General features: G+C 38.0%; 2 protein-coding genes across 4 annotated transcripts in view; both read right to left on the reverse strand.

Moving 5' to 3' along the window:
- Window positions 1-2,070: 2,070 nt before the first annotated feature.
- On the reverse strand, window positions 2,071-2,922 carry LOC109013992. Its single transcript, XM_018996284.2, has 2 exons — window positions 2,512-2,922; window positions 2,071-2,429 (listed from the first exon to the last, which is right to left on the reverse strand). The coding sequence occupies exons 1-2, from the start codon at window positions 2,832-2,834 to the stop codon at window positions 2,324-2,326; spliced, it is 429 nt and encodes a 142-aa protein (XP_018851829.2). The 5' UTR covers window positions 2,835-2,922; the 3' UTR covers window positions 2,071-2,323.
- Window positions 2,923-5,606: 2,684 nt separating this feature from the next.
- Window positions 5,607-24,763, reverse strand: part of LOC109013994 (serine/threonine-protein kinase TOUSLED) — a 43,905-nt gene continuing 24,748 nt past the window's right edge. Inside the window, exons 7-17 of one of the 3 annotated variants that reach the window (XM_018996287.1) lie at window positions 22,988-23,100; window positions 11,393-11,459; window positions 10,612-10,678; window positions 9,849-9,946; window positions 9,558-9,737; window positions 9,172-9,382; window positions 8,803-9,067; window positions 8,236-8,290; window positions 7,873-8,034; window positions 7,156-7,271; window positions 5,607-5,783 (exon numbers count right to left, since the gene is read on the reverse strand). In XM_018996287.1, coding sequence (XP_018851832.1) covers window positions 7,176-7,271; window positions 7,873-8,034; window positions 8,236-8,290; window positions 8,803-9,067; window positions 9,172-9,382; window positions 9,558-9,737; window positions 9,849-9,946; window positions 10,612-10,678; window positions 11,393-11,459; window positions 22,988-23,100 — 1,314 coding nt within the window. In that variant the 3' untranslated portion in view covers window positions 5,607-5,783; window positions 7,156-7,175. Of the gene's footprint in view, window positions 5,789-6,716; window positions 7,272-7,872; window positions 8,035-8,235; window positions 8,291-8,802; window positions 9,068-9,171; window positions 9,383-9,557; window positions 9,738-9,848; window positions 9,947-10,611; window positions 10,679-11,392; window positions 11,460-22,987; window positions 23,101-24,763 lie in introns of those variants that run through there. The other 2 variants (XM_018996286.1, XM_018996285.2) reach the window with 2 other exon arrangements.

Below are 24,763 nucleotides of genomic sequence, written 5' to 3' on the forward strand. Positions count from 1 at the left end.
GCCAATGGTATGAGAACCACACTCCCTATCATGTTGTGCTTCATTCACTTTCATCGATGCAAAGAGCCTGTGTGGGCAAAAAGTGTGTGAACCCTGGGGCGAGCAAAGTGTGCCTGCTTTTGTCAAGCAATGAGGTCTCGTTACCAGTCTTCGTGCACCCTCGGCTCTGAGCATGTTACTCGCCGAGCAACAATTTCTCGAACCACAAAATCTTGTCGCGACCAAGCTCGGCAGGTGAGGTATCAAGTCATTTTGTTCTCCATTATGCTCACCTAGATGTGCTCTTTCCCTCACCATGAAAAGCTTACCAAAGTGGTGAGCACTCTCGCTCGCATTAGAAAACAAACAAGTGCATTGCTGGTGAGATTATCAACTAGTTTAAAAAATATGCAAAAGTTATAATTTAAGAAGTTTTGTGTTGTGGATATAATTATTACTATTGCATAATCTTTTAAAATTAATAAAATAATATTTTAAAATCTTATTTTAATTTAAAAATAATAATTTGTTAGAGAGATGTTCAAAATGGATTTCTTATTATTTAGTCCTTGTTAGATTTAGGTTCGGAATCATCATTTCATGTGATTTCGGGCAATCCGTGCTGCATAAAACTCATTCATTGCACGCTTTTCTCTTAGCTTGGTTGCTGCATTTTGTGAAAGGCATGTGAGTTAAAGTGAAACTCTGTAGTCTGTAGTAGTAGTCAGGGCAGGAGGAAGGAAGAGAAGTTCCATCTCCATGGTCAAACCATCACGCAAGTTCTTTCCCTTCAAGGTTTTAGTCTAAATTTATAAAAATGTCATCCAAACTAAAAGTACAAAATTTTCAAATTTGGAATTGGCCAAAAACATATCCAAATTAAAATAAAACAAGGCCTTAGAACAGCAGTGGGAGTTCAGCTCGACCTCCAAATTTTAATCAGAATCGAATGTCGAAATTGGATATTCAACTCTGTCAATTAGAGCCCAGCCCCAGATACAAGAAGAGATTTTCTTTGAATTTTCAGTTAAAAAGGTCTTTGGCAGTCGGATGCGGATGCTCTTACGCTCTGTAAAAATCACGCGCGACCGGACTCCTTTTCTCTATCGCCTGGCTTTCTCCTTAACGCTCTCTCTCTCTCACTGTCTCTACACCACTGCCGAAGATCAACTTCCTCTCTCACTCCTTTCCTGCACCTAAAAGCCAGCTCGGATTTCTATGAAAATTCAGAGACTAGCAAGAGAAGAGAGTCATGGGAATTATTGGCATCCTTTAAACCTGAAGCAGATATGGGATGGTGTGCAGTGGGGGACTTTAATGAGATAGAAAGTTAAGAGTGAAAAATATGGTGGAAGACAAAGGAGTGAAGAACAGATGGACCAGTTTAGAAGGGTGTTGGAGTGGGGGAATCTAGCAGATCTCGGATGGACATGCAACACATACACAGGGAGAAATGGTCAGAGGGATAATACTTTTATCAAGGAGAAGTTAGATCGAGTTGTGACTAACCACGAATGGAATAGTATGTTCCCATAAGTTAAAAGTAGAAGTGCTAGTGGCAATGTGCTCACACCATAGCCCACTGTTACAGGAATCAAATAGAGGCAGAAGGGAGTATGGTAGTAGAAATAATTTAAGTATGAGTTGAGCTGGGAACTGGAAAGGTGTATAAGCAACTTATAGAGGAGAAATGGGGAAAGGGTAATGTAGTAGAGAGCTCTCTGCAAAAGATTCAGAAGCTGTTATCTGGGTGTAGAAGTGCCTTGAGCAATTGGAGCAGAAACTTAACAAAGGAGAAGGGTAAGGCTATTAAAGAAAAAACTGAGCAAATGAAGCTTCTCCAAGAAAAAGAAGGCACTGAGCAGTGCCGATTCTGGCGAATATGTAGTTGTTGATGACTTTTGCCTACTGAGCCAAAGTTCGGTCGTCAAGTACACTCAGCTCAAAATCTAATGGTAGTTGGCTGGAATGTAAAATCAGCCGGAAGTACTTGGAAAACAACTTTTTCTGCTTCATGTGGAGTAAGAAGTAGAAGATCTCGGCCATTTGTTTGGATTGAAATATTATTTAACATAAATTCTCGACCGCAAATACTACAAAATTATGTAACTTGCCTTCAAAGAAAACAATACATACAAAAGTAGTTCCAAATGCAATCTTTGAGAAATTTCAAATCTTCGTAGAAAAACGCCTATTTGTAATGAATTATTTGCAACCATAATAACTATTTGCGATGAAAATAACTGGACGCAAATAATCACTTTTTTTTTTTTTGGCTGTAACGCTTTGAAGAAGATAGTGTACAGTCCTCCCTCCATTAATGCTCCATATATAGCCTCCCGAATCATTGATCATCAAGCTCCAAAGGCTTGAAATATTTCCCATCTATGAGATAAGTACCAATGGCAAGACGAACTGCCCATACATCCTTGGGCTTTCTCGACACAATTCTGCACCAATTGCAACACGTACGAATTATATGTAACATCCACAGTAATTGGGATGGAGAAAGATGGATGAAGAATGGATTACCTTCCCACGTCTCCAGGCTTGACTAACCCAGAATTCACTCTAAGGCATGGAACTGATGCTGCGGTCTTTATCATTGTGGGAGCCTCGATGACAATAATGGGGGACCCTATCTCAAGCTTTGAACTCTTTGCCGCCGGTAACGGCCCTATCTCAGCTGGAGTCTCTTTCGATTCACATTTCACTGTAACCGTACATGCTGGAATTCGAGTCTGAATGCTTAGGCGGATTAACGGTACTGAGGTTGAAGGAGTAGTGCCACGAGAGATGGAGGAGGAGCAGCAGGGAATTCTTGTAGTAGAAGAGAGAGATGATGCCATGAGCATGCAGTGGTACTGATCTAAACTGTCGTACGTACTGTATTAGAAATAAGGATATTGTTTGTGTGGCTCCCGATCTGGAAGTTCTTTGGGTTGGTTCACCCTTTTCTTTCTCGTTTTATATACGATGAAAAAAATAATACTTTAGTCACAAAAATATATTTATAAACTGCCACGATTTAATGCGGTACATTAATAAATTGTAATATTAATTTTATTATAAAATAAATCTAATATTTCTCATGAAACAATATTAATTTATGAGTTTATTTTTATAAAAAAAATTTATAACTATAACAATTATATAACATATATATATATATATAAATATTTTAGTCACAAATGAATTACACAAAAAGAAATTCACAAATTAAAGTGACTTGATGCAGCACGTCAAATTATAAAATTACTTTTTATGTAAAATAGATCTAACATATTAAATGAAGACATATCAATTTATAAATTTATTTTTATATAATTTTTTTTATGTCCGTAATAATTCTCACGTAGATAAGTTGCGTAGGTGGGTGGGTTGGTTTCTCGTACGCACCCATTTCTGTGGGGGAGAAAATGATAAAACTGCTATCCCTTTACAATTCTTCTACAATTTTTTAATAAAATAATATTATTTAAAATATTTATTTTAGTTTTGATTTTAATTTGATGTGTTTGAAATTTAAAAAATTTTATTTTATTAATAAATTGTAAATAATGTGTTGTTTGGATTGTAAGGCCATCATTGCTCAAATTTTAAATAGAAAATCATGCGTAACTTGAAGAACAATCAATCACATTTCTATTCTCATTTCATATGATTTTGTGGGGATTCTCTACATTCCCAATAGTAAATTTTGTCAGTCTAACTTTACAGGCCAAAGGAGTTTTGTCAGATTCTTTACCTGATTTGCCATGTCCAAAATGTACATGTACTACAAATGTGGCCAGGGAAGCTTTATCAGGTTTCTATTCCTGATCGTAATTTCCTTTTTCAACATAACCAAAAAGTATTTCTATTTGTTTAAGCCTTCCTCCTCTTCCAATTTAATAACTCAACATCCACTATCTCATCATGAATCTTGGATTGAATGGAGCTCAAATTGGTCACCTCTACTTGTGCAGTGCAGCACTCGGGGAGGAGGGGGAGCTTCTTGAGGAAGGGGTTAATGTATTGCAGTAAGTTTTCAAGTTCTAGTAGAAAGCTTGAGCAGAGAAGGAAACCCAAAACAGCTTTTGAATCACTTTCAATAATAAGCTTAGGGATGCCCAAATGAAAGATGAATCATAGTCCTCACAAAACTGTTAGGGCCCGTATGCTTTCTACTTCTTGCTCCCCGTATTCAGATTTGCAAATTGTCATTACCACTTGTCCTTGATCATCTCGGAGAATAGCACCAATACCATATTTATTTTGTTCTCTTAAGATAGCACCATCCACATTCATTTTAGAATAATTTTTCTCATCAACCACTATTCACTATCCCACACCCTAAAAAAAAAAAAAATTGTCAAATGTGGAGTGTAGGGGTGAATAGTAGCTAATGTATCGCAAAATCCATTATGAACAAGACTGAGAGCTCCTCAGCAGACTTCAAAGCATTCACAATTTTATCTTGATGGACAAAAACATTTCTCCTATGCCACAAGCTTCATGCTATTGCAAAGATTTCTCCCAAATCTAACATGGAATAATTTTGCATTAGTATCAAAACAAAACTTCCAAAGCTTTGTCCAGCATGCATGTCCTTCTGGAATCATGTTTGGGAAGCAAGTATGCCACACTGCTTTGATCTCAATACAGTCAGTGATAGCATGAAAACAATGCTCACTCTCCTTACAGAAAGCTACAAAGATCACCATGTAATACTTTTCTATGAACTAGTAAATTCATTGTAGGAAGGATATCATTATATACCTGCCAAACAAAGTTTTTATTTTATTTTGAACATGCAATTTTGCAAGTTTCTTTCTAGAGCTTTCTGCAATCTCCTATGTTTGAGCATTCGCCACTGCTTTTAAGTACACAAACTCACTACCACTCTTCTATATGCACTTTTAAGAGAGAATTCACCAACTTTTTTTTTATCACCCCAGATTAATTCATCACCATCACAACATGACCAACTTTTATTCACTGCATCCTCACATTCCACTGACCTTGCCCACATGGCTTCAAATCTAAAGATTTTTAGCTCTGTTCTTCCTCCATTTCTCCACCCATTCAAATCAAGAGTTATTAGCATATCATCAGAATGAAAGAAAGGATAGTGTCTAACATATGCATTTGGAAAGAGTAAAGTCCATTCTACAGTAGCCATATAACGATCAAGTCTTTCTAAGATGGTATGAGGCTCCTCTCGTTAGTTACACCAAGTAAATGGGAAACCAGAGAATCCAAGATCTATAAAATGACAGGCAACCAATACCGTCCCTAAAATCATTTATCAAATTATCATGTCTGTCCCTTCCACCAGATTTCTCATTATGCAAGACAATTTCATTGAAATCACCAAAAATAAATAGCATCTCTTAAACTCTTTAATAAACTCCAAACACATATAGGTTTATAAGCCTCCACTTCTTTTGCAGCATAGCCACTTCATCCCATAATATTCATATTTGAGTTTCACCCATTCTATCCGGTTCATATTCATCTTTGTTTCCATGATGAATAAGATGTCAGGAGTTTCTATTTGGATCAAAGTTCTGAGAGCATGAGCTGCCCGTGGGTTCCCAAGCTCACGAGAAGGGAGTTCCAACTTATAAGCCTCATGGCTGTTGATGGGGCTGGTCGCTAGCCTCTTCTGCTGATGTATTGAGTATATTCTCAACTTCATAATCGATACAATGTCTGCTATGTTTCCTCAATTGTTTGTGCAGAGATTTTGATTTGAAGGCCCACAAAGAACCTTGGCCCATTTTCTTAATAGGCCATTCTTTAGTCAGGTGAGATCCAACCTTCACTAAAAAGTTCCACTATTAAAAAAGTTGTTTATATAAACATGCACTTAAAATGCTTTTAAAGTTATAGGTGTTTTTTTTTTTTTTTTAAATGTAGCATTATCTTTAGAACTTTTTTTTTTTTTTTAACAAAAGCTTCAATTTGATTTTTTCTAAAAAGTGAATTTCCAGCTTTTTTTTTAGATACTCAAAGCACTTTTTATAAATTCACCAAAAATACATTTGTTTTTCTTTAAAAGAGCTTTTAGGCTATTAAAATCACTTTTTCCTCTAAACTCAAACATGCAATTAAGTCATCCAAGTTATGAGCGTAGTTATATATGTAAGTAAACAATAACTTGGTCATCTAAATTTTTTATGCTAATTTCTATCACTAGCCAAACGGTAAAATTTTCACTACACATTTTATCACAATTTCTAGAGTTTTATATAACTTGATTTCAAAATTGCTGGATATAATAAGCATGAAACTAATTTTATACTTTGCGTTTGAGAATGAAGTTAATTTAGGTTGCTGGACAGATTTATAAATTTTTATGTATATGTTGTTGGAAATTATGAAATGAAGACAAAAAAATATATATTTAACAAAACAAATAAAAAAATGCAATTAAAATGTGGAAAAAAAATAAAAAAAAATTATTATATAGAGTAAGATGGTTAATCCAGCAATGAATTCAACATTTGAAGGGATAACCAAAAGCAAAAAGTGGCTTTCTAGGCTCTAGCCCAACTTTACCTAATGATTTAGCTAAACCAAAGGTAATAATGCTCTAAAGATAAGTCAAATGCTAAGTGTGAAACAGTTACTACTCTGTTTATTTACTATATCTCTGCCTCAGGCCAGCCCATATAATTTACTGTAAAATAGTTTTTATTTCATGTTTTTCTAATATGTTTCCTTGTGTGCAAACCAATGAAAAAAATAAATAACTTTTAATCCCCACAACATTTTCATAAGCACTGAGCTCACATAACTGACAGTTAATAACTGTAATTTATCCCTCGTCTTTGTAACGGTAAAAACGAAAAAAAAAAAAAAATCCACCTAAGTAAACCCACATTTGCTATTCTTTTGTGTTCTTTTCCCTTTCCTTTTGGCAAAACGAAAAAAGAAAATAAATAAAAAGACAAGCAAATCAAAGGAAAAAACAAAAAAACACAAGGAATAAAAAAGGCAACCCTGTGGCTGTGATTGGCCTAAACCCAATCACAGGGTCAACACATCTAAAACCCCGGATACCATCACTTCTGGAGCAGGGGATAGGGCCCCCCTACCTACAATTCCAGTAACCTTTACAAACTATACAAAATTCCATATATATTGCCAGGGAATTTCTCCATTCGTCAATGTTAAACAAAGTCTTACCTGTCTAGTTCTACAAACTTTTACTTCTTCGTGTATGTGAGATATGGATCTTGAGCAATTGTTAAAACATCTGGCCTCTCCGCTTGGTTATATGTTAGACAGCGGCGAATTAATTCCTGCGGGACAATGTATGCAAAAACCCATCGTTATACTACTCATAATTTCTCCACATTCTCATTGACATGATAAAATCAGGGTAGTTAAATTCAAACCATCCCTCTCTCCATATTAACAAAAAATTTCTAGTGGTTGAAGCAGAACAATAAAATGAGAACCTAGAAAGCTCCAATCGACAAAAGCAAGAAACTGAAAGCTATCTGCTTAACGCATTGATTTTTAAAGTGCCTCTCATACCCCCACACAATTTCAAACCATGGTGCAAAGATGAAAACTCCATGTTACTTTTTGGGTCAAGTAAATACTTCAAGTTCATGTAACTTTTATTTTCTTCCTGAAACTTGTCTGCCAAAGCAAGGAAAATGAATTGGAGGAAATCCAGCAAGTCAATGATCTGTGGCGGGAAGTCTTCCCTGAAATTCAATAGTGTAGCATTCTGCTATTTTGTATGAAAAAAAGAGCTAAACTTAAAGGTAACCTAAAGCATGATCCAAGACTACATGATTCTTCTTTTCAGTAAATACTAGAGCATGATTTTCTTTTCTTCCCCTGCACTAAGATTACAACTTAAACAGACTTTTATCCATTGGCCTAACTCACCTTTGCCTCATTTGACACAGCAGGTCTAGAAGGGAATTCAACCTTGCGTGCTTTGATTATTGTGTCTTCACGCAGTATTCGTTCTTGTGTCTGGTCATGCCCGAAAGGACGTCTGCCAAAAAGCATTTGGTAAAATAGAATACCAGCTGACCAAACATCAACCTGCTTTCCAAAAGCATGTCAGAAAAGAGTGACCAAATGAATAAGAACAAGGTGAAGGAAAAAAAGTTCACACAGGAAAAGCTATTTTGTCAAGCAAAAGCACTTGTTGAGACCAACTGGCCAATCAGTAAAGAGCCTTTGATGGTATTAGAGTCGCTAAGCATAAGCATAAGGAAATATGCAGTTCAGAATATCTGTCACCTTTGATGATATGAGCGGTGTCTTGCTAAGCTCAAAGCATTCAGGAGGCAAGTACCTGCAAGAAACAAGAAGAATAAGCATGATGGTCCTCATCAAAATAAGTGAGGAAAATGTCAACGAGAAGAGGAAAGAGGTAGACCACTTCGCAACAAAGAACAAAGCCTAAAATCACATAAACAAGTTTCTGTTCAAACCCTTCCCAACAAAATCAGCATTGTTAACAACAAACATTTGTGATTCACAAATACTGGAAAAGATGTTCCAGTTACAAGAAGTGGCTTTAACATGTAACTCACATTTCAAATGGCTCAGCTACAGTTGGAAAATAAGTGTAAAAAAACATTTATCAATAAACTTTAAGTAAAGAAAGTGATCCAAAAGCAGAAAAATTTAGAAGTTACAGACTTATAGTCATTGGAAAGTACAAGATTCATAAACCTAGCTAACAAAATGTTATAAATACACTTGAAGTGAAGAAAGCAGAGGCAGATAAATTTGTAGCATACAATCTGCAGAAGTAATTTCAAATATCGAAAGCAAGAAAAGATGCTCATCTGCATCACTCACCAATATGTTCCAGCTCCCTGGGATGTAAGTTCCATACCCTGGGATCCAACATCATCTTCCACTATCTTGCTAAGACCAAAATCAGTCACTTTTGCAACACCAAACTCATCAATTAGAACATTTCCAGGCTTCAAATCATAATGAATAATTTTCTGAGTTCTTTTGTTCAAGTATACAAGGCCTTGGAATATCTGTACGATAACAATCCTAGCTTCCCTCTCAGGCAATACAGGCGTTGCTTTAAGAACAGCATCAAGATCTTTCCCTGAGAAAACAAAATCAAAATAAGAAGAGAAGAAAAAATAAGAGGGACAGTAGTTCAGGCCCAAGCCTAGGACCATCAGACTATAAATGTGGAAATACATATACCACTACAGTACTCTAAGACAGTGCAGAATGTATTTTGATCAATCTCAAAGATATCCCAAAGCCGAACAATGTGGTGATGCACCAAGGTCTTGTGAATATTGTACTCCCGAATTGCATGTCGTATGTAACTTTGCTTCTTCTCTTCACTCCACTGGGCATTTAAACCATGAAGCTTACATGCAACGTATCTATGCTCAACCAAGTCATAAGCCTGCTGGAAATTTCTTACTTCAAATCACTGCAAAAAGGTATATCTTTACGATTGCCATTATAGGCAAAGGAATGATCTAGACTTTTGTTTTAGCAACCAGAAGGCCTGGTGAAAATCGTGGTGTAAGATATCTAAATTTATCAAATAACATAATATACTTCACCAAAGTTCTGACCTTGTAAACTTCGCTAAATCCTCCTTTTCCAAGAAGGTTTAAAAGGGCATATCTATGGTTAAGAATCTGAAAATTATTAAAACGGGAACCATCCTCATCTCTTATACGTTTCATTTCACGGATGAGCCTTCCCTTCTCCAGTTCATAGCGATCCCTCTCACGCATAATAACTTCCTCCTCCTACAGAAAAATCCAAGCTCAATAATAGTGTATTTACTTGCTTATCCAGCATCTGTGCAATCATTAATTGTAGCAGAATGAAGACAGAAATAACCGATGCAGTTATCTTACACGTTTGATGCTGGCTAAACGGGATCTATAGATCTCATCTTGGATGAGAGAATCTTCTTCTTGCAGTCCTATTTCAGTATCAACTGCATCGCCTTTATCTTCAAAAGCATCAAAGTGCTATAGTTCTCAGAAAATTTTTTAAACAACAAAGTCTGACTACTCTATATGTGGATATGGGTGTGTGTATATAGACATATATATATATATATATTTGTCTAGATGGTACACATGCATGGGGCGAAAAATTCACTTCAAGGGTTTAGAGGTTGATATTTCCCTTTGAAAAAGTGAGAAAAGAAGAAATTATTTCACATACACAGCTATATGTAGAAACCAGACAGCAGACAAGCAGGGCAATTCAAATAGTGACAGTACCACTCAAGCATCAATCGTCTAGGTAAATTGTTTGTCTACTAGAGAAAGGGCTGGAAGAGACCAAGGAAAGTGGGGGGTGGGGGCGGGTGGGGGGGAACTTTGCAGCACCAAAAATATCAGAGCTCAAGCCAGAAAAGTAAATTGTTTGTCTAGATGGTACGATGCATGCACATGCCAGCTTGGTTCTGATACAAACTATAAGTGAGGGAAGGAGTGGGAGGGGGAATTTCCCGAGGTAGCTTAAATGAACACATCCACATGATAAAATGGACCTAATATACAATTGAGCTATTCTTGGATCACGGATTTAGATTTAGACCTGCCATAAGTAAATACCAGAAGGACGGGGAAGTAGGAATTTTCAAATCTCAGAATGACAAAAGTTTACCAGACTGTCTTTTCTTCAATGATTTCCGCTGCCGCTCAACAGCATCCTTAGCTTCGAGTAATTGTTTCTAGTAAAAGGCATAACCATGTTAACATTAAAGTCCAGTACAGAGTACTAAGCTCAGATTCATTTTCCAATGAATCTAAAAAACAAAAGGAAGTTTGGGAAACATCCGCAATACAATATTTTGATTATGGGAAAATGTCACTAGCACTTTCTAAGCAATATGCTCAAAACTCTAAAAATAGAAAATGAGACATCTTTGTAACTGTATATTTTTACTGTCTGATTTTCCGGGACAAAGTACTTATTTGATTTAGGTAAATCTATTACATTTCTTAGATAACAGGTAACCTCACCAGGCAGGGCTCTTCAAAAGATAAATAATAACAAATCATGGAAAATGAAGAGGACATGGTAAAGCAGTAAAGAAGAATCGTTACTTGCTTTCTCACATTATTAACCTGCTATTAATTACAAAACATGATAAAAAAAAAGACATCGATAAAAAAACTCATCCTAAATCAGAAAGAAAGATAAGGGATGCTTCTTTGCAATCTAGCAAATAACAAATCCAGTATCTCATCCACAAGAATCATCTATAGAAGGTGTTTGACCAGTTAAGAAACAAGATAAACTTCTAACAAGTGGTGCTTACGTATGTGTATACAAGTGGGAGAGGCAATGTCAATTGGTCCAAAGACCATTGGCAAATGGAGAAAAACCAAAAGTAATAAAATTTATTTTCAGCCAGTAAAAAGTAAGTCCGAAAACAGCATACAAGATGAGCATTGAGATCTTTCAACACTTGCCCGTCTTCCCAAGTCTCTGATATGACAGTTCCAGCTCTGCAATCCATAAGAGAACATGATCAATGAAGTATAAAGCAAAAATGGAAGATGCCCACAGATAGGGAAGTTTAAGTTTCATTTGGAAACATGCCATCTGTCAGCATTGTTTGCCGAAAGGATTTATAAAACAAAACCGCAGAACATTCATGGAGACAGTAATACCACATGCATGTTCATTTTTAAACATTTTTAGTTTAACTTTTTTTTATTCAAACTAGGTCGGGAACAAAATCCTAACTAATGCATCTCAGGTAAGGAGTCTCCCACAAATGCATCTCAGGTAATTAAGGGGAAACTCACCCAGTTCAATGGCCCCTAGAAATTGTTTGCACCTAAAGTTCGAACCTTAAAGTTGGAGAGAGCATACAACCAAGACCAAGGCCCTTACCACTTGAGTCAACCCCTAGGGGCTAATTTTAACCTAATACAAGTCATTTACCCCTTTTCAGCAATTAAGTCAAATTTAACCCTGATTACATTCAATCATCCTTGAGAATGCGAATCTATTTTTTCAATGAATGATAATTATTAGAAATTAGAAGAACATGTGTGGCTAATAGAATGGAAAATATCTTTCGAGGTTTGGAGGATGAGAAAAATTTACTCCGCCAAAAAAAAAAACATCTTGTGGAGGTCTGGGGATAAGAAAGTTAAGTATTTTCAGTAAGGCATTACTTGGGAGATGGTTGCCGCGGTACCATCAAGAAAGAGATGCTTTAGGGAGGATTGTTGTTGACACTAAATTTGGGAGCATTTGGGGAGATTGGAACTCAAATGAAGTGCAAGGAGCGTATGGTGTGGGAGTATGGAAATTTATTAGGAATGGTTGGGAGGATTTCATTCATGATTTCAGATTTGTGGCGGGTCGAGAAACCAGGGTCAGATTCTGTTTTGATGTTTGGTATGGAGATGTTGCTTTAAAGGAGGTTTTCCCTTTGCTTTTCAGAATTGCATTGAATAAGGAAGCTTCTGTAGCTGAACACATGGACACTTAGAATGGCCTGGTGCAGTAGAATGTGAGATTCACTAGAGCTGTTCAAGATTGGGAGTGGGGGATATTTCTGACTTTTATAGCACCTTGTATGCATTGAACTTGGAGTGCGGTGGGGAGGATAAATTGCTGTGGATTCACCCCGGGAACAAGAATTTCTCAGTCAGATTCTTATACAATATACAATACTATGGCATCACATTCATCTAATGTTTTTCTTGGAAGTGCATTTGGAAAAGTAAAGTGCCTCTAAAAAGTTGCCTTTTTTGGTTGGCTAGCCTCATGGGAAAATTTTGACCATTGATAAGTTGAGGAAGTGTGGTATTTTTATTATGGATTGGTGCTTTATGTGTAAAAGGAATGGTGAATTGGCAGATCATCTTCTTCTCCATTGTGATGGTGAAGGCTTTATGGGATGAGATCTTTGTTAGGCTGGACATTGCTTGGGTGATGCCCAAGACAGTGGTGGATCTTTTGGCTTGTTGGAGTGGAATTCAAGGAGATCGTCAAATAGTGGCTTTCTGGAAGATGGTGCCATTATGTCTTATGTGGTGCATATGGAATGAGAGGAAGAATGCTCATTGGGGGGGATTAGAGCTTATTTTTCCATTCTTTGTTACATTGGGCTAAGGCTATTGTATTAGAGGGGGTCAACTTTAATGATTTTTATGACTCTTTTTCTAGTTCGTAGGCCGTTATTAGGTACTTCTCTTTTGTATACTATCTGAATACTTGTGCTTTGCCAAATTATGAGGATCAATAAATATTCTTACTTATAAAAAAAAAATAAAAAAATAGAAGAACATGTGTAAAGGGAAAAACAAGTAATTTATTTTAACAAATTACACGGAAATTCGAAACCATTATATTCCACATTCCACCAGACAGACTGTAGAACATTGGTTTTTAAGGAGTTAAGCTTTATGTCTTTGAATGTACGGCTATTTCTTTTCCACCATATTGCCCATTTAACAGGAAGCAAAACTGCCTCGCAAACCAAACAAATCTCTTGATCACAAAACATCATTTTTTTAAACCAAAATCCACTATAATCAAAGAGATCCCATAACACCCCAGGTAGAGTTAAAAATTAACAATCATCTCTCATATGCCACATCAAAATGTAGGAGATGATCTGCCATTACACAACCCAGGGAAAGCACTGGCACATCGATGTTAGATTTCAAAAAGTATTGACTATTCCTTTAGGGGATATAGCATAGAATTGACTAAAGGTTCCTGAAACTCATGACTAATGTCATATCATCTGTCAAAAGTCCTTTCTAGCTCCTAGCTTGTAATTAGGTGTTCTATCGTGTATATCTTGTATACTTGGGCTATGCCTAATTACTTGTTCTAATCAAATTATATTTTACATAAAAAAAACTTTAAAAATTCCATACAAAATGGTTGCACGCACTTAACATGAGTATTCTTCAGTATGGTGATATGGTCATTAGCATAGGTGATATGGTCATTAGCATAATACAGCCTACGTGGCTCAGATCTTATCATTTGTGGAATAGATGTCAAAAAATAAATAAACCATTATTTTGTATATTCCTTCTTTGAACCATTGAATCTCGAACCTCTTCAATAATTAATGAAATCTTAAACCTCACAAAGCGGGCTCACTGCAAGCTCACATGGAATAATAATGCCATCTTTAGTGTAAATCTAATACAGAGAACGTGCAGCACAAACTATTTTATCCCTCTACCCCTTCACTCACAACACTTTTCCCATGTATATCAGACTTTCATTAAAAGTGACCCTATATTTTGTATCTTGCGCATACGAAGGATGATGACTGTGGGTTTTCCTAGAAGCTACTGAGCTTTTCAGCTATAGGTTTGGGATTTTGTGGCTTGTCGCTTGGGTTATGATTTGCTTTTAGGCTTTTAAAAATATCCACCCCAAAGTAACCATACCCACTGTTCTAAAAAAGACAAGGACAATGTTTCTATCATAAGTTTAGTCTTTGAAAAGACCCCATAATTAGCCTAGTCTCTCAATAAGTTTATGCTTTGTTTAGGATATGGCATATCAACAACTTGGTGTTTAAGTGTTCTTGCTGGCATAAACAGGGAAACTCTTTTGCTACTATTAATATCGAACCAAACAATCTTAAGGAATAGTTTACCTAAATAATGAGCATGTACAGAAGAAATATTTTGAGAAAAAAAAATTTGGCATGCTTTGTGTTTGTGCTTGTGAAAGTGGTGGGGCAAATTTTTTTTGCTATATAAAAGATTATATTAATAAGAATAGGCATAGCCTAAGTGCACAGGGAGTACACAAGAGGTAACACCTAGTTAGGAGGAATAAATAGAAACAACAATTCTCTCTAATACCTTGTTTCGATATTTAAAAATAAAAAATAAAAGTGTCTTTGGTTTCTGTCTTTTTCTCTCCGTACACATGCGATACTCCCGTAGAGGGTGTTCTTCGTTGATGCTATGGAGGTAATGGCTTAAGGTTTTTTCTGTGGTGGTTAGTGTTTGTGTTTGTTTGCTTTACTTTGTTGCCTGGGAGGTTGTGATGGGGTCTTGCAGAGAAGTTATCAATGACCATAAGACTTTTGTGTTTAAGAAGGAAAGTGCGAAGTGGCAGAGAATCACAGAGTGTAGTCGCCGTGTGGCTAAGTATATCTCTATCGATCATGAAGCTCTATCGTGGTTGGCTTCAACGGTGAAGGAAAGTGTGGTGTCAACGAGCTCTCCAGAGTTTCTCAGAACTCACAGGAAAGGGAACCAGCTGCTTCTGCTACAAAGGGGAAAAAATTTTCATGGAAGTTTCTTTTTCCTATCGGAATTTGGCCATGAGAAGAAGCGAGGCTTGATAGTGGTATTGGAAGGATGGAAAGGGGAGGGTTGGAGGAACTTCGGCGACACCTTAAAGGAACTTGCTTCATCCTCTAGTGTGGGCGAGGAAGACAGAACTAGAGGAGGCTCGGGATGGTGGGATCAGGCAGGGACGTTGAAGGTGCTTGGCAGAGGAGGTGGTCCTCCAAGGCTACTCTCACCAGTGTTGATGGCGCATCAAGCAGCTCCTCGGCCTTACAGTGAGGTACTCCTAGGGCAAAAGGTGCAACCTCGAGCCACGAAGCCTACAGAGAAGGCAGGTCTGGCAGGCATAGAAGGCTTTCCCCTTTCGGCTGAGGCACAGAGCAGAGTGGGGGGTGGCAGGGACGTGGGGGGGCTGGAAGAGGGATGGTTGTGGCAAACGTTGGAAGAAATGGAAAATCAAGTAGAGTGTTTGTAGGAGTATATCATGTGGATTAACGGTGCGTTAAGGGGAAGGGTGTTATGCAGTTGGGCCTGGGCTGGGTCGGGGGATAGGAACAGGTGATATATGGGGGTTTAGCTGGGCCGAGGGATTTAGCCCAAAAGTCTGGAAGGCTAAGATTTGGAACTCGGCCGATATTTCGGTACCGGGACTCGGTAGCTTCTCCATGGAGCCGATACGTGTCCCGGCGGACCCAGTCCCAGCACAGAAATCATCGATGGCCGCCGACAACCTTCTTGGTGGGCCAACACAGTCACATCAGCGGGAGGATGAGGTTGTTTCTGTATATGTCGACGCTGGGTCTGTGTTTGACAGGGAGCTCAGGGTGATCTCAAAGGAGCCCAGCTTCCCGGCGATGGAGATACCCACGTCGGAGCTTGGTCCATGGTTGGGTGACCAGCCCCTTGCGGGTGGCAAGGCAATGGGTGGCTCGGGGAGTTCACAGTAGGCAGTGGCAGTGACTCAGAGGCTGTGCAGTCAGATGGTTTCTCAGATGGTGGTTAGTGAGAAAAGGGGTGATAAAAATGAGCCAGATAGTCCTACCCCAATTTGTGTTATTCCACTAATTCCCACATCTTCAGATTGGGTGCTAAAAAAGGTGGCGGAGTTTTAGGGGTATGTGGGGATTTCCTGTGAAGGCTTTGAAGAGCAATTTAAGAACCTCTTAGTTGCTATAAAAGCAGGTAGACCATCGGCACTGAATTCAACAACTAAAAAAATAGAGAACTGAAAAGATTGACTTGTTCTTTTAATTATGATAACAAGGAGAGTAGTAGTGGGAGGGAGAGGTTGAAGGGGAGAGGGAGTTGTTTATCTTTTGAAGCCTAGAATCTTATCGTGGAACGTAAGGGGGATTAATGATGTCAACAAGCAACTTCGCATTAGATCCCTTATTCGTAGTTGGAAAGTTGATATTGTATGTCTTCAAGAGACTATGGGCTTGTTTGGATTCACAAGTTATCTCAGCTCATCTCAACTCATCTCAACTCATCTCACTACTATTCATTACTATTCAGCAACTTTAACTCATAAATCTCACTACTATTCACAACTCATCTCATTACTATTCACAATCCATCTCAACTCATCTCAGCTCATCTCAAGTCATCTTCGAATCCAAACATCTCCTAAGTTGTGCTATGTCGACATAAATATTATTTGAAGCCTATGGGGATGTTCTTGTGTGGGGTGGAGTTATTTAGCTTCTTTGGGTGCTCAGGAGGGTTGTTGCTGATGTAGGATATGAGAGTGGTGGAGTTAGTAGAGGAATGTATTGAGAATTATTCAGGGGTTGGGTCTTTCAAGAATATTGAGGATGGGTGGAGATGGGCTCTTGCGGGTGTGTATGGTCCTAATGCAGTTCGAGAAAGGAACTCTTTGTGGGAGGAACTGGTGAGTATGCATTATTTATGGGACTTACCTTGGGTTGTGTGCGGGGACTTTAATGTTGTACGTTTCCCGTGCCAAAGGGAGGGGGATACTTATTTGATAAGGTCATTGGAAGACTTCTCGGAGTTGATTTTCCATCTAAACTTGATTGATTTTCCTTTTATTGGGGGGGGGGTGCTTCATGTAGGGGGGTCAAGGTTGGACAGATTCTTAGGCCTCGTTTGCATTCAAAACTCATCTCAACCCACCTCAACTCATCTCATCTCATCATTACAACTTTTTCAAATTCTCACAAAAATATAATAAACAATTCAACTTTTTCAAATCTCAAAACAACTTTCCCAAATTTCCACACAAAATATAATAAATAATTTAACTTTTATTATACTATTCACAAACCATCTCAACCCATCTCTGAATCCAAACCGCTCCTTAGTTTCTACTTCTTGGGAGACACATTATCCGGACCTAAGCCAGAGGAGATTGCCACGGGTATGTTCTAATCATTTTCCCATCTTATTAGATTGCGAGGGCATTCATGGAGGTAGGTGTTATTTCAAATTTAAAAATATGTAGCTACAAATAGTTGGTTTTGTGGAAAGGGTGAGGGATTGGTGGGCCTCCTATTCTTTTCATGGTACTCCCAGTTTTATTGTGGCTGGTAAACTCAAAGCCCTTTTAAGCTAGACCTAAAGAAGTGGAACATGGAGGTTTTTATACACGGATGAGCAAAAAAATCTTCTTTGGAATGAGTTGCATTCTTTAGAAGATGGAATGGTAACCGAGGAGTCTATGTTGAGAAAGATTGAGGTGGTGTCTGAGTTAGAGAAGGTTTTCTTGTTGGAAGAAATTTCTTGGAAACAAAAATCAAGGATGGCATAGTTGAAGGAGGGCGACAAATGTACCAAGTTCTTCCACAAAATGACGAATTCTCACAGGCGTAATAATGTGATTGAAGTTTCTTACTTATCAAAAAAATAAATAGAAATAAGAAAATCATGAAAATCTAGGCCATTGAAATCAACGGCTTTAGTCCATAGGAATAAAGTGTTAGCAAAGAACAATCTAATCTCCTCCAATGAGCACTCTCTGTCTTCAAAATATCGATCATTTTGTTCCTTCCATATGCACAATAGAATACAAATAGGAATCATCTTCCACATAGTTGTGATTTCAAGAATACTGCCCAAATTCGTTCAGCTGGCCAGAAGCTCGGCCACAATAGTAAGCATAACCCAATCTAGCCCCAATCTTCTAAAGACATCACCCATAATGCCCTGGCAACCTTACAATTTAGTAGCAGATGACCCACAGTCTCGCCATTCTTTTTGCACAAACAAAACCAGTCCACGACAATCACCCGGCATTTCCGTACATTATCCATGGTCAAAATCTTGCCCAAAAAAGTTGTCTAAGTGAAAAATACCACCTTTAAAGGTGCCTTATTTCTCCAAATGCTTTTCCAAGAAAATTTATTGTTCCATGGGTTTATAAGGGTCCTATAGAAGGAACGAACATAAAATGTACCTTTTCTAGCAGGTACCCACCAAATCTTATCAATTCCCTAAGTTCTCAACCTCATGGCATACAAGAGGCTGAAAAAAATTAGAAAAGCTGCCAACTTTCCAATTATGGGGCACCCTAATAAAGTTCACATTCCATTGGATTGAGCCACCCGACATCTCCATGAGGTCCGCCACCAACGCCTCCCTTTCACACGCAATCCTAAAAATTGTAGGGAATGTATCCTCAAGGGCTCTATCTCCACACCATACATCATGCCAAAATTTTATTCTAGATCCGTCTCCCATCACAATTCTAGTATGTATCTTTTCTAGTGGATACCCACCAAATCTTATCAATTCCCTAAGTTCTCAACCTCATGGCAAACATGAGGCTGAAAAAATTAGAAAAACTGCCAGCTTTACAATCATAGGCCACCCTTAATAAAGTTCACATTCCATTGGATTGAGCCACCTGACATCTCCATGAGGTCCGCCACCGACGCCTCCTTTTCAGACTCAATCCTGAAAATTGTAGAGAATGTATCCTTAAAGGCTACATCTCCACACCATACATCATGCCAAAGTTTTATACTAGGCCCCGTCTCCCATCACAATTCTAGTATGTAAGCAAAAAGCCCCCAACCTCTACTGATATGCTTCCAGACTCCCGCCCCATAAACCCCTTGAACCTCCCTAGTGCCCCAAACCCCCCCAAAAAAAACATACCCACATACTTCAAATCAATGACCAAATTCCACAAAGCCTCCCTCTCAATGTTATACCGCCAGAACCATTTCCCAAGAAGAGCCCGATTGAATACCCCTCAAATTTCTTATCCCCAGCCCATTAGCAGAGATTGGAGAGCATACCTTATCCCACTTGACCAGATGAAACTTACTCATCACCTAACCCACTCCAGAGGATGTCAAGTTGGGGTTTCTCAATCTGGTTCACCACTAACTGGAATTGGGATCAAAGATAAAGTTGGCAAATTGGACAAAGTGCTTTTGATTAGTGTGGTTCTACTGCCTTTTAACAAATACAATCTCTTCCAGCCTGTCAATCTGCATTCAATCTTCTCTATTACTTCATCCCAAATAGATTTAGCCATGAAAGAGACACCTAAAGGAAGGCCAAGGCATTTCATGGGAAAGGAGGAGACCTTGCATCCTAGAGTGTTAACCAACATCTGGAGATCGCAAACATTTCCAACCATAACCAACTCCAACTTGGATAACTTCACTTTCAAACCGAACACGGCTTCAAAGCAAAGTAGGAGTGCCCCTAACGAACAGATCTGATTTTGCTCTACCTCACAAAAAAACAAAGTATCATCTGCAAACAACAATTATGAAATGTTAAGAGTACCCCGATTGGTGTCACCAACTAAAAACCTAGCCATAAAGCCATTTCCAACCATAGCAAACATCATTCTACTAAGCGCCGCCATAACAATGACAAAAAAAAAGAGGGGACAAAAGATCTCCCTACCTTAGCCCGCAATAGCTGTTAAAGAAACCAAACTAGACTACCATTCACCAAAACTAAGAACCTCACTGTGGAGATGCAAGACCTAATCCATGAGCACCATCACTCCCCAAATCCACACCTCCCAAGCAAGTATAGTAAGTAGTCTTAGTTAACATGATCATAAGCCTTCTCCATATCTAGTTTGCATATATACCCAGATCACCAGATTTAGTTTGCTATCTAAACATTCATTGGAAATTAGTGGTGGATGCAATATTTGTCTTCCTCATTCACAAGACTAGTAGGCTGGAAATCCTTGAAATTTAAAGCCCCAGCCTTCTTGGGAATAAGCCCAACAAAAGCGACATTGAGGCTTTACTCAAATTTCCCAAACGAGAAAAATTCCTGCAAGACCTTCATCAAAATCATCCTTCACCACTTCCCAATAGGATTGGAAGAATTCCATAGAAAAACCGTCAGGACCAAATGCTTTATCACTGACCATCCTCCTCACCACTTCATGAACCTTTGCCTCATCAAAGGGTCTCTCTAGCCAGGAAGCACTTTGATGCTCAACAGTCTCTAAAGCTAGCCCATTGAGCTTTAGGCCTCCACTCCACCTGCTCGATAAGCAATTGTCATAAAAACCAGCAATATGCTCCTTAATCAAGGAAGACTCTATAGAAACAGCTCCATTGATGTTCAACATCTCAATGGTTTTGGTCCTATGTGAATTGGTCAGTCTATCTAAAAACTTCATTCTTCAATCCCCCTCTTTTAACCATAGTTCCCAAGATTTTTGACGCCTTGAAATCTCTTCCAATAAGGTGACCCTCTCATGTTTTGAAACTAACTATGTCTTTTAAGAGAATTCATCCATAAATAGTGCCCTACCCTCCTCTACCCTCACTACCTCATGCAGCTCCTCCAATAGAGACTTCATTCGATCACCTATATCACCAAAAGATTGTTCATTCCATATCTTCAAATGTTTTTTAGAGCTTTCAGCTTATCTGCAAAAGTGAAACTTGGAGCGCCTTCAATCTAATAGGAGGACCACCATTGCCTACCCTTTCCACAAAACCTTCAGTTTTTAGCCACACATTCTCAGACTTGAAGTACCTACGCCCTCCTCGAATACCTCCACAATCCAACAAGATAAGAAAATGATCCGAACAAAGGTGAGGTAATCTTTTCTTACATAACTCCGGATAATAAGTCTCCCATTCCAAGGAGACTAAAAATCTGTCAAATCTAGACTACATGAATGATCCACCCATAAGAGGAATATCCACCAAGCCCAAATCAAATATAAACTCCAAGAACTCCATCATTGTAGGCCAAAGTCTACTCTTCCCCGATCTCTCACTTGGGAATATGATAACATTAAAATCACAACCTATGCACCATGGCAAGTCCCACCAGCTATGCAACCTAGCAATCTCCTCCCATAAAAAACTTCCACTGATGTCTAAATTCGGCTCATAAATGCCAGCAAAATCTCACATGAAATTATCTTCCACATTCTTAAAGGAACATGCTACTGTGTAAACCCCAATGTACTCAATTTTATCCACTATCCTTCGATCCCACATAACTAGTACTCCACCCCCAAGAGATGCAAAATAAGCCCAACCAAAATATGGACAGCTCCACAAGCTCCGAACAATACTTCTTGAAATAATTTCCATCTTTGTTTCCTACAAGCAAACAATGTCCACCTTCCATTGACGAAACATGCCCTGCTTCATAATTAATAGACCAACTCAATCTCTTTAGCTCCTTCTGTTTTCTGGACCCTAACTTCTTAATCTGAGCATTCCCTACTTCAATGGCAGTGAGCAATGCCATGAATTGTACCTCAAAGCCCTCACACGCAATCCCCACACCGTTTTGGATTTCCTTCACCTTGTGTAACATCCAGTTAGAGGATGAAATTGAGCTATGTTGACACGATGGCAAGGAATTTAAAGGAAAACAGGTTCATCTGCCATCTCAATACCTTCCCTTGTGGCCCACTGCAATTCCATCAAATTCCCAAGTCAGAAGATCATAAAGCAACCGAACGAACCACTGAAGGACTGTTGCTACCTTAAAGCACTTTTCAATGTGCCCCACTAGAAGATTACCTTAAAAAAACGCATCAAACAAGTTTGACTAGTAAACCGCTTGTGGCTCTCAAAGGGATGGGACACTTCGCTTGGAATCTCAAGTAACGGGACAAGCCGCTGAAGAAGTGAAAACAGTATGCTAACCATCTGTTTTTCCACTACTGCGACAAATCCGCAGCACATCTTTCAAGTCCTAAAAGGTTCCTCGGGGCTGCACTCCATTGTGCAATCTCCAAACTGAATTCAATGCAAGTTTTCTCTAGAAATCACCCTAGAACTCGAAATTACCTATCTTTTACGCATTGAACCTATTCCTCATAGTTTTTATATGTCAAAACACAGAACCTAAGGCTAGACAGTGCAAGAGGTGGATTTTTGTTAATGAATGTCATGTAGACAAATTCGGCCCCTTGAATTTTCCTTTAGTAACGACTGTAAAATCCTTAAATAAGGACTTTTCTGGACTTGGTAATAGTTTATAATTGCATCCTATGATAGATCGATGGTTATATGATATGTTGCTCATTGGAAGCAGCATGTTAGTGTTTGTTACATTTTATACTTGTGTGACAAAAGTTTGTTTGCAGACTATTTAAGGGCTTTTTTTTTTTAAATTTCTTTGTGCAACCTAACATCATTAAAAATTCATTGTCTTTTCTTTGACCATGTTTTCTCATCTCGTACTTTCTCTGAATTTATCATGGTCGCCAAAAAGGCATAAAAATATATTCAAAATACTGTTACCAGAAGCAAACTCAATTAACGGCATACCTGATAACACCCACATTGCCGAGTCTCAAAGAGTCCTGCCGTACCTTCATTCTAGCTTCCTGTCTCTCAGCTTTTGAAACAGATATCAGCAGATCAGATACTATTTTCGTTCTCTGCATGGGAAGAGAAAAGCACCATGATGATCATAAAAAATGTGCCAACCATATGCCTAGCGATTGTTACATTCACAGTGAAGTTTCATCTAAATTTCTAATCCATAAAGCATTACATGCACACATGAGCCCAATAGCTCACAAGAATTTTAGAGCATCACAGTGTTAGTAAAAATCTTTTTAAAAAGAAATTATTTCCAGTGTAATTCAATCACGACTACAGTATAATATATACCAAAACCAATTATGTCTAATTGGGAATATGATAGGCTTTCCTCCCACAAGGAGAGCGCGTGGAAACATGCAATACCGTTAGAACCAATTAGATTTACAATCTATTATTCCTCAGAGCCATAGAGGATATGGAAGCTTATAAACCATCAATTATGTCACAAACACACAAAAAAAAAAAAAAAATGTAATAATATACTTTGACTTCATAAAATAAGCACTGAACATGATGGCATTTAATGGTTTTATCCCACTATACTGGCTTTACCAGTATTCCTTCAGACATCCTACCTAAATGAAACAATCATAAGAGACAAGATCCATAGCAAACTAAATTAACCAAAATTAATGGCAACTTTCAAAAATATAAAGCAACAACACCCCCACCCTCAGCCCCCCACCCCCAAACTGAAAGAGGACACTTGTACAAAAAATAGTATAAACTTCAAACTTTAAAGACATTCCTATTAGATAGGATGAAAATGAAAAGCATGAATCGAACACCATGTTGGACCCTGGTCCTAAAATGTTTCCACAGATTATTGGTAACCATCACCAAGGTTGGAGCTTTTTCAGTAAAAGTAATTTGGACGCCTCCCTAGGTACAAGGAAAGTACTCATCCTTCTGCCTTATCCTAAGAGTCAATGACTATTCATAGCTACTAATTTACACAAAATAAGAGTTTGACATAAAAGCTAATTTCTCTCGGAGGTTTTCCTGATTCAAATTAGTAGTCAACAGACAATCCCCCAATGATTGAAATTCACAACACCATTACCTGTTGGTGGTGATAGGATTATAAGTATCGACCACCTAACCTTAAAAACTAAACAATCACAAACCATCGCGCCTTTCTATGTAAGTTTTAAAACACATTTTAACTTATTAAAAGTTCTATAGTTTTCATTCTCCCTTGTGTCATACATACAAACACATTAAGTACCAGTATAAAATAGCATACAAGCAAAGGTCTTGCTTCAAATTCAACCCCAGTAGACCAAATCCAAGAAGGAACAGGCCAACAATGTTAAAAGACATATATCAGCAACTAAATGAGCATTCTGGAGGGTAAAAAAGTTAAATAATAATAAAAACAACAATAATATAATAATATTTTGAATTTAAAGTCAATGACACCTCTATGGAGGATATGAATATGCATATAGCATATATTGTATCTTTTTATTTTTATCCTACACAGCTATTGAGGTATCATGTAATGCCCCAATAGAATGCCCAAGCTGCATATTGGCCATACTCCAAAAACACTAGTCAATGCAACAATTGGAGCACCTTGGAATCGTTATAAAGAGCAAGAACTTCCTCCCAAGTAGTGTGTGATTCCATTCACCACCTACACTCAATATATTGTCATGGAGATATGATTTGAGTATCATTATTGTAATTTTAGTAACATTTTCCTGTATAGTT

This window comes from Juglans regia, chromosome 14, assembly GCF_001411555.2.
Source record: "Juglans regia cultivar Chandler chromosome 14, Walnut 2.0, whole genome shotgun sequence".
NCBI classification, from domain to species: Eukaryota; Viridiplantae; Streptophyta; class Magnoliopsida; order Fagales; family Juglandaceae; genus Juglans; species Juglans regia.